At 56.2% G+C, this 9552-nt stretch overlaps 2 protein-coding genes across 4 annotated transcripts; both read right to left on the bottom strand.

Moving 5' to 3' along the window:
- Positions 1 to 45: 45 nt before the first annotated feature.
- On the bottom strand, positions 46 to 4195 carry COASY (Coenzyme A synthase). 2 transcript variants are annotated; one of them, XM_019747794.2, is made up of 10 exons: positions 4074 to 4195; positions 2979 to 3689; positions 2166 to 2380; positions 1765 to 1896; positions 1438 to 1627; positions 1292 to 1356; positions 1031 to 1115; positions 761 to 858; positions 525 to 671; positions 46 to 423 (listed from the first exon to the last, which is right to left on the bottom strand). In XM_019747794.2, exons 2-10 carry the CDS (start codon positions 3676 to 3678, stop codon positions 364 to 366), a joined length of 1692 nt encoding a protein of 563 aa, XP_019603353.1. In that variant the 5' UTR covers positions 3679 to 3689; positions 4074 to 4195; the 3' UTR covers positions 46 to 363. The 2 variants fall into 2 exon arrangements, with proteins under 2 accessions (XP_019603353.1, XP_019603352.1); XM_019747793.2 differs by having other exon boundaries at positions 2979 to 3926; positions 4074 to 4185.
- A 3054-nt stretch (positions 4196 to 7249) lies between these two features.
- Positions 7250 to 9454, bottom strand: HSD17B1 (hydroxysteroid 17-beta dehydrogenase 1). Of its 2 annotated transcripts, none has more exons than XM_019747791.2 (6): positions 9000 to 9454; positions 8725 to 8892; positions 8403 to 8582; positions 8223 to 8316; positions 7596 to 7773; positions 7250 to 7506 (listed from the first exon to the last, which is right to left on the bottom strand). In XM_019747791.2, exons 1-6 carry the CDS (start codon positions 9094 to 9096, stop codon positions 7267 to 7269), a joined length of 957 nt encoding a protein of 318 aa, XP_019603350.1. In that variant the 5' UTR covers positions 9097 to 9454; the 3' UTR covers positions 7250 to 7266. The 2 variants fall into 2 exon arrangements, with proteins under 2 accessions (XP_019603350.1, XP_074175746.1); XM_074319645.1 differs by having other exon boundaries at positions 8054 to 8582; positions 9000 to 9083; positions 9307 to 9454.
- Positions 9455 to 9552: the final 98 nt, after the last annotated feature.

Raw genomic sequence — 9552 nt, 5'->3', positions numbered from 1 at the left:
ATACCCAGAGACATCGGAGTAGGAAGCAGACACCATACACACATCACCTGGAAACATTCACCTTTAATTCTGTTACACATTCCCCCATTTGCCCCAGCCCCAATCAGCTGTAGGTATCAGACACCTGTAGGCAAGAATGGGGTTGGAATGCCAAAGGAGCCTGCTCCCCCGTGAGCCACATCCTGTGTTGGCCCAACACCAGCAGCTAGGTAGGCTTCCTGTGTCCACGAGGCCCTGCCCAGCTTAGCTCAGAGCCCTCTAGGCCCACGCCAGGGTGAGCATTGAGGCCCCCATTCCTCTTCACTGCTGGATCTTTTGTGAGCTCCAGGGGCCAATCTGGCCCCACAGGAAACTCCTTGTCAGTCATGGTCCTGATGGTGTCTTGGGGATGCGCTTCTGCAGGAGGGCCCAAGCTTTCTCCACCTTTAGGCAGGCCAGAGTGTTGGGAGGAAGAGAGGACCAGGTCAGGCAGGCACCCACTGGAAACTCACTCCCCACAACCCAGCCTTTCCCTGGGCACCCACCTGGCGCTGGGTGACGTGTGGCTCCCACAAGGTGCTCAGCACCACGTGGCTCTGGTCCACAAGCTGCTGCCCACTCATCTGGCTCTGCAGCCGGCTTTGAGCCGCAGCCTCACTCAGGCCATCCCTCTCCACAATTCGTCGTACAGCCTGGGTGCAAACATGACATCTGTCAGCCCACTGGCTGGGAGCAGGATGCAGTCTGCAGTGGGGATGGGGTGGCAGTGGGGTCCACATACCTCAGTCACAGGGATGACAACGGTCCACACCTCATGCACCATGTTCTGCCAGCCGGCTTCTAGGAGCATGGCAGCATCGATCACGCACACATGCTTTCCTGTGGAGAGACCCCCAGTCACTGCCGGCAGCATCCTGCCACTTGCTACCAGAGATCCAATGAAACACAGTCCCTGGGAACGTGGATGGTCCGGCTTGGGATGGGGAAACTCCCGGGGGGAGCATCTGCTTAACTGTGCCCCTTGGCTGTTCCCATCATCCCTTGCACTCACCCTCAGCCACAGCCTGATCCATCTCCTCTCGCGCCAGCTTTGCGATAACTGGCCACGTAATGTCCGTGAGCATCTTCAGCTGCTTCTGAGGACGGAGGGAGTGGGCAGTGATTACCTCCCCTTGGTGACAGAGCCAGCTCGAGGGAGGAGGTAGTCGAGAACAGATGAATGGGAACTGGCATTCTGAGCTAGACCAGAGGTCCACTGGGTCCCAACCCCCGGGTCTAGAGCAGCTGAGAACCCTTGCAGAATTGTGTTTACCTTGTTGCCAAAAACCCGGCTGCCCAGAATCTTCCTGTTGATAATGCCATCTTTATGCAGAATATCTGGATGACAGAGATAGAGGACTGGGCAAGACCAGGCCATCTCCTCCCTTTAGGCCTCCTCTAGCCCTCTCTAGTTATTACCTGTTCCAAAGGCTTCCACCACAGGCTGGTAGGCAGGACCACCTGGGGCATAGGCCCGATGGCCCAGTTGGTCACTGTCGATGACAAATGCTCCCAGGCCCTTCAGTCGCTGAGCTATTGAGCTCTTCCCAGAGCCACTGATGCCTGTCAGCCCAATCACGTAGAGACACGAGGGGAGCTCTGGCCTCTCCTGGGGTAGACGAGAGGGAACCCCACAGTTTCTAGGATCCTCAGGCTCATGCTTGGCGTGAACACTTCAGTCTCTACCCTCCCCTATTTCCATCCCACCCAAGCGGGGGGGGGGGGAGGGATGGAGGACGTGCTTACGTATGGCGGCCGAAGCAGGTTTCCCAGCATTCGCTGGCGGAAGTTGGAGGAGCTGACTTTGTCCTCTTCATTTTCCTTGTGGCTTGGATCTTTCAGTTGCTGGATCTGGTACAAGGCAAGCTCTTCCAGGTCCTGAGGTAAAGGAAGAGGGGTGAAGAGAGGGAAGGGGTGAGATGAAGAAGGGCAAACACGGACACCCAACTTGCCCTCTAGCCTCCCCAACTTACTCCAGAGGTAGCGCTTGCCTCAGAGGGCAACCTGGGAACCAGTTCCTCCTTGACTCTTTCCGCCACCTTGAGCCCTCTCTTCCCTCCTCTGGGGTCATGGGACTTTCAACAGCCCCCCACAATGGCCTTCCCCGTCCCCATCCACTCCCTCTGCCGGTCTCCCTAAGGGGTTACATTCTCAAGGCGGAAGCGGTTGACGGCCATCCCCCCACGACAGGTCTCCTCGCTGACCACCAGGAACTCCAGGGAGGGGTCAGAGCCAGCAGGCCCATAGGGGTCCAGCAGGGGGACGATATCAAAAGTCAAGGAGGGCTTGATGTCCACCAGGAACTCACTCAAATGTTTCACACGTTCTGTGTAGGGTTGGAGCAGCTCAGGGAGCAACTTGCCTGAGGAAGGAGCCCAGAACAGTGAGATCTTTTTATTGGGGAGGAAGAGTGTGGAACAGTTTGGGGAAGTGTCCCTAAGCATCCTATCTCCAGAAGGGGATGGCAGGAAGGGAGGGCTAAACCGGGAAGTGGTGTGTGATGGGAAAGCTATGAGGGGCAGGCAGCAGGCAAGGACAGTAGTCATTGCAAGGACTGGCGTGTGTCCAGAGAACTAGCAGTGCCAGTGGGCATCACAGCCAGACTGAGACTTCCAAGAACCATGTCATCCTCCAGTCCCTTCTTACTGTCTCTGCCACTACTACCCACAGCTCACTCACCCATTTATTCCCAGGGTATCAAACTTTAGGGTTTAAAAGTACAGATTCTTTGGCTCCACATTTGGGGGAATTCTGATGGAGTGGTGACTAGACCACACACTGAGAAGCTGACTTTATTCACTTAACAAAACTTCCTTAGCACCAACTGAGCGTCAGGCACTGTGACATTTGGGAGGGTGGAAAGCAATGGATGACCCCACCCTTCCTCAATCTTGGCATTGGTGGGTGTAAGGAGTTTTGGGGGTCCGCCACCACCCTAATCCAGGGTCTCTCTCACTCACTCTTCAACAGGTCTTTGTCTGCTACTCCCACCACAAGCTGCTCCTGGGCCAGGATACACGCGACACTGAGCAATACCTTGTGGGCATTGTGCAGGCGGTCAAACGTGCCACCCACAGCACCACGGGGGTAGCCACGCACCGGCTGCTTTGGAGATCTGGCCACGGGGGAGGATGGCCTGATGGTGGAGGGTAAGGGGACAGCCAGGGGCTCCACAGACAGCTCTCCAGGCCCATAATCGGGATAGAGTAGCACTGAAGCCAGTTGCGGACAACAACTGTAACAGCTTGTGGCATAACGCTCTAGCTGTTGCTTGACCGGGTTGTACTGGCTTCCATCCACGGTCTGAAAGTCAGTCAGCACCACCTCCGGCGGGTGGGCCAGGTTCTGGACTGAGCTGGGCACGGGAGGGGGAAAGGCACTCTTGGTTCGGATATTGGTCAGCAGGATTCTGACGTCCAGGTGCGTGTGGACGTTGGCGCCGGCGTAGAAGTGCGTGATGAGATCGAGAACCTCAAACGTGGCCTGCACGGGGCTGGACTGGGGCTGAGCCGGGCCCTCCAGGCTCATGCCTGGCTGCAGGTGTACATAGAGCGTGTGATTCACCAGCCGGGCCGCCGAGGTCAGGATAGAGGCCAGGCGAGGGGCCAGGGCGGCCAGCGGCGTCGTCAGTACCAGGAGGCCCGACCGGAATACGGCCATGCTGCCTAGGCCTGCAGACAGTCAGGGAGACCAGGCGAGGGTGACTGAGGGGGGGATGTGCCTGAGGCCGATCTCCGTACGGGGCCTTGGACCCAAGACAGGGGCATGGAGCAGGGACGGGGTCTCAGTGCCAATCGAGAGGAACCCGGGGGAGGGGCCGGGCTTGGTAAAAGGCGCCTCCGGGGTGTGCTCTAAGACTCGATTTCCTCATTTCTCAGACAGAGCAGTGAACTCGCTGAGTCGAAATCCTGGAAAAATGGACAGGAGCCCCTAAGTCATAGGTCTGGGGGGTCCAGAAACCCTGGACAGTCTTACTAAGCTGCAACAGGGTCTTCAAGGAATCAAAGGGGGGGACTAGAGGTGGACGCTCATGCTCGACTCGGTCCCCTACTTACTGAGACCTCCAGACCTCCAGGCTTTGGTTCCGCCGGCAACACCGCCGAGGCTTTCCCCGGACGCGACCCGGAAACACTAGCTCAGGAGCTGCGACTCCGAGCTACGGAATCCAAGAAAGGCCAAAAGGCTCAACTTCTGTTTGGCCGCGAATTGTCGCGAGATTTCTCTTAGGGTTGGGCACGTCCTATCAGGGGGCGGGGCCGAGCGCAGAGGCTTTGGAAATGGATGAAGCTGATTTCCTAGGTGATACTGTTTTCCTAGGTGAGCAGGGGAGGACAGGCGAACTTGAAAACCCATTTCAGGATGCCCTTCAGCCAGGTTATCCAGGAGACAGCAGCAAAGGCAGCACACCTGGCTTTTTTTTTTTTTTTTTTAAGTTTGTTTTTTTTAACTGTGTATTTCCAGGACTTTTTTTTTTTCCAAGTCAAGTTGTTGCCCTTTCAATCTTAGTTGTGGAGGGTGCTGTTCAGCTTCAAGTTGTTGTCCTTTCAGTCTTAGTTGCAGGGGGCGCAGCCCACCATCCCTTCTGGGACTTGGAGGAGTTGAACTGGCAACCTTGAGGTTGAGAGCCCACTGGCCCATGTGGGAATCGAACCGGCATCCTTCAGAGTTAGGAGCATGGAGCTCTAACTTCCTGAGCCACCGGGCTGGGCCTTTTTTTTTTTTTTTTTTTAATTGGGGAATATTGCGGAACAGTGTGTTTCTCCAGAGCCCATCAACTCCAAGTCGTTGTCCTTCAATCTAGTGTGGAGGGCGCAGCTCACTGGCCCATGTGGGAATCGAATTGGCAACCCTGTTGTTCAGAGCTCATGCTCTAACCAACTGAGCCATCCGGCTGCCCCTGGCATTCTTTTTTAATAAAGTGCTGGGCTGGAGGTGTTGCAGGGTAGTGCTTAAATTAGGGCTCAGCGTCCCAAACACCCCTCACCCCCCACCCAATCCCCAGTCTGAGGATCCTCACTTAGGAGGCCACAGGACAACTCTGTCCAAGCCCTTATTTCACAAATGGGAAAATTGAGGCCCTGTATATTTCAGGAACATATAAGGGAGGTAATGACAGACACCATGTTTCGTGACTCCCGTGAGATGCTGTACAACCCCCCCCCCCAACAAAACAAAACAAAAAAAGCAGTGATGCGCCGGTTGGCAGGAGAGAGGAAGAGGAGGAGAGCTCTACATGTGAGTTCTGTAGAGCTGCTAGAGGATGGGCTCTGTAAACAGGAAGAAAGGGGGCAAGAGTGGGAGGCGAGGGTTTACCATGAAGCTAATGAGTGCATTTTTTGGTGGGGGTGGTCATCAGCATGTAAAAGGTATTTGAAGTCATGGGACTGTTACCAAATCACCTCCCAAAATTCAGGTTCACAGACTTTATGCATAAGTGGGCCAAAACATTGAGACACTGGTGCTTGGAGATACAGAAAGGTTTATTCGATGTGGCCATAGTGAGAAGACAGGAGAGCAAGATCTCTCAAATCCGTCTCTCCCAAAAAGTTTTTATGTGGCTGGGGAGTAAAGAAGGGAGAGTTTCAGGGAACTGAGAGAACTCTGTGTTTCTTTAATCATAGATAACACTTTTTCATATCAGACTACTGGGCATCAGCCAGCAGCTGGTCTCAGCTACCTTGGAGACATTCCCTCTTGCAAAACAAACTCAAGTTCTCCTACAGACCTTGGAGTTATCTCCTTCTGCTTGACAAAGAAATACCACATCAGCAACTTATGACTACACTCCTGAGAACAAAAGTTGAGCAGAAAGAGCGGTTAACATGTGAACAAAGGCCTAATTGAGAATTAAATTATTTAATTCTAGCTGCCAAAAATGCTAGGGGCATTAAAATCACAAGGGGCTCAGCTACAGGACTGCATGAGATTAATAAGAGTAAGAATGTATGGAAGAGAGAGTGGTCACACTGTATCTTTCTCATCACCACATCCCCCAGGAGTGACCTTGTGAGTGTGCACACACACAAGTGCAAACAGAGTAGGTCCCGCCCTCAGAGATGCGTGCCACCTTGGCGCTGTCCCTTTCCTGTAGCCTTCCTGGATGTTGCAAGGACAGCAGACCCATCTGGGCCAGTAGGGCAGGGAGATAAGCAGGGATAAATTGGCTGAGGCCCCTTCCTGAAACTTCCCCCAGGAGCAGAAGCAGCAGGCATTCCAAAGGCCCAGAGCAGGGATGGGGACAGGTCAGGTCTGGAGGTGAGGACAGGTCAGGATGCGGTATCTCCTTCCCCCAAGGTCTCACACAAAACTCCAAGAGCCCCAGTAGGTTCCTCTCTATTCCCACGTCCAGGCTCTCTGCAGTCATGCCCCTGGCCTTCTCCCTCCCCCTCTCCTTGTCCCTCCCTCAGTACCATCCATTCCAGGGCACCCCTGCCCTTTCCCTAGGCCTGCAACCGCCTCACCTAGTTTCTATTGGTTCTCCACCCCTCCTCCAGCACACAACCTGGGAGGAAGTTAGGAGATTGGCTCCACAACCCTGCAGGCCCTTTCAATGGCTCCTGCCACTACTTCTGCTAGCTTTAGGAAGGAGGACAGACCACTGGGCAGACCAGCTGTGCCTGGAGCCTCAGCTAAACCTCCTGGTGAGAGGCGGCTTCTGGGCTGGTGGGGATCTCTGAGTTTTGTCTCGGGCTAGGGGAAAGGAGGAGGGTGAATGAGGTTGTCTCTTTTTAATTGATTTGGCCTGTTTCTTCTTGACACCTCTGGCTTCAGCCTGGGAATACAATTACAATATGAAGATTACCATTAGTGGTAATACAATAGCTGTGTCTGCTATTAAGACCTCTATCCTAGCACTTTCAGGCATTATCTCAATTAATCCTTACAATCCATGACATAGCGATTATACCATTTTACAGATAAGAAAACAGACTCAGAGAGGGTAAGGACCTTGCATGAGGTCCCATGACCAATGTGGGCCAAGTCACAAACTGACTCTACCCCCATCCAAATGCCTAACTTGTACTGCGGCAGGAAAGAGCGGTGGGCTTGAGGCTAGACCCTGGCTAGCTCTTCCCTCTTTCTGGGAGGTTTCAGGAGGTGTAACCGGGATAACAAGGTCTTTCCTGATCGCCCACCTGCTGCAACCCTCCACGGCAGTGCAGTCAGGAGCCCCGCCTCGATTCCCCAGAACCGCACACCCCCAGGGCGCGCAAAGGAGAGAGAGGGAGACTGTGGGGAACCAAGTCTTTATTGCGGGGCGGAGGGAGGAGCACCCAGCTCTGGGCCCCCCAGTTCTCCGGCTCCGGCCTCTGTCTGGGTGCCCTCTGGACCCTCGGCTGCCTCGTCGCCGAACACTGCGCGGTGCATGGCGGCGACGTAGCTGCAGCCGCTGGGGTCGGCCAGGCGCAGCCGTGCCAGGGGCAGGAAGCGCTCGGAGCTGAAGTAGCGCAGGGCCGGCGGCGAGGCACGGAGAGCGGTGAGGAAGACCTGCGGTAGAGGTTGGAGACACGCTGGCGGGGGCTGGGCGCAAGGACTCCAGGGCTGCCCCGGCTCACGGAGCCCTGCCCGGCTCCCACCTCTGTCACTTCCTCGGGGTCCTGCGCCGCCTTGCGGAAGACCTGCTCGAAGTGGCGCTGGTAGCGGGAGAAGAGCTCACGGGTCTGAGCGTCCACGCCGTCCAGCGCTGCGCCTGGGCCGTTCTGCACCTTCTCCTGGAAGGCAGTGTGCACCGGGCCACACTCGATGAGGCTCACGCTGCAACCCCGAGAGTGGCGAGTGGGTGGAGGCCGTTAAGAGCAGGCTCACCTCACCCCCTGCGAGGTCCCTAGCCTGGCCCCCACCGGAGAGGGAGGGCATGACGGGCGGCAGGTGCCTAGGTTAACCAGAGCGCTTGAAAAGCAGTTTACTGCCAGAAAAGCGCTCCCACATCATTTGATGGTGAGAGACTCTGGCAACAGGTACAGCTGTGTGACCTTGGGCCAGTTACCTAACTTCTCTGAGCCTGAGCTTCCCAATAACAATACCGACAACTCACCGCTCGTCGCACTTGTGCCATGGGCCCAGTACAGTGCCTGGCACACAACAAATGTGAGCTGCAGTAGAGAGGGGCCAGGGAGAACGCCTGGGGACAACTCCAACAAGACGGGTATGGGTGTTCCCAAAGTCAGGGTTCAGAGGGTTCCAGGGACTGGGCGGTAACTCACTGGACCCCGAAGGGCGGCAGCAGAACTGCCAGACTCTCGCATAAACCTTCGATCGCGAACTTGCTGGCGCAGTAAACAGCGTTGAAAGGCATCCCTTCAAGGGGAGATGAAGCTGCTGAGGCGCGGATCCGCAGGGAGCCCGCCGTGCCAGTCTCACCAGGCCCCGCCTTTTCCACTCACCCATCAAGCCTCCCATGCTCGCGGTCACCAGTATGTGTCCAGAGCCCCGGCGCTTCATGTCTGGCAGGAAGGCCTGAAGCATGCGCACCGTCCCTACCACGTTCACATCCAGCACGGAGCCCACGGCGTCTGCTGAATGCGCCTCCAGTGGCCCGAGCAGACCCCGGCCCGCGTTGCACACTGAGGGGAGAGGCCCAACCCCACCTGCCTCAGGCACCACCCTCTCCCAAGCTGGACCCCTCTTGTTCCCTGGGCCTCGGGACACCTTGGTTTGGACACAGGGTGGGGAAGGCTCCTGCATATGTGTTTCAGGGAGGCTCACCCAGCACATCCACGCGCCCCTCAGTCACACGTGCCCGGGCTGCAGCCACAGAATCGGCATCCTGCACGTCTAGCTGCAACGTCTCCAGGGAGCCAGGAGGGCACCCTCGGGACCGCGCAGCCTCCCACAGTGGGCCCTGCGTACTCAGGTCCCGGAGTGTGGCATACACTGGAGGTTGGGGGAGAGGATGAGGGTCTGAATGTTCTGCTTACCTTACCTAGGTCCACTTGGACCAGCGGCTGCTCCCTTCTCCCCATCCCAGTCCCCTCTTATACCTTTGAAGCTCCTGGATGGATCAGATGCCAGACGCAGGGCCAGGTGCAGGCCGATACCTGAGGAGCAGCCGGTGATGAGCACCACTGTGCGGTCCATGGAGACGTGTGGAAGAGGCTCCGGGAGTTCTAGGCTCTAGTCTCTGACTAGATATCACCTACTTTGCCCCACCCCTCCCTGCCCACGAGGGTCCCCACCCCTTGTTGTGTCTTCAGCACCACATCAAGGCTGAACACTCCAGAGGTCCCTGGTCTGCTCTCCCCACCCTGCTCTCGGTAAAGGCAGAGGTGACGCCACTGCTTGGAATACCTTTCTTTAGTTGCTGGTCAGAGGGAGGGCGAAGCTTTGAAAGCAGGTGTGGGCTTCCATGTGGGCACTGAGTGCCCTGGGCAGATTTTCTCACGGTCATGCCTGTGTCCCACAGGGACGATTATAGTTTCCAAAGTTTGCTGCTGAGGGTATGCAATGCATTCTCAGTTCAAAGGACAGAGGTCAGTATTAAAAATGGGAGTAAGGCAAGAGGGCAGGGAGAACTGGCCCCACACCAGTGTCCAT

The sequence above is a fragment of the Rhinolophus sinicus genome, linkage group LG15 (genome assembly GCF_036562045.2).
Source record: "Rhinolophus sinicus isolate RSC01 linkage group LG15, ASM3656204v1, whole genome shotgun sequence".
Taxonomy (NCBI): Eukaryota; Metazoa; Chordata; class Mammalia; order Chiroptera; family Rhinolophidae; genus Rhinolophus; species Rhinolophus sinicus.
Note: the sequence above shows the minus strand (reverse complement) of the source record. Positions and strands in the feature narration are given on the sequence as shown.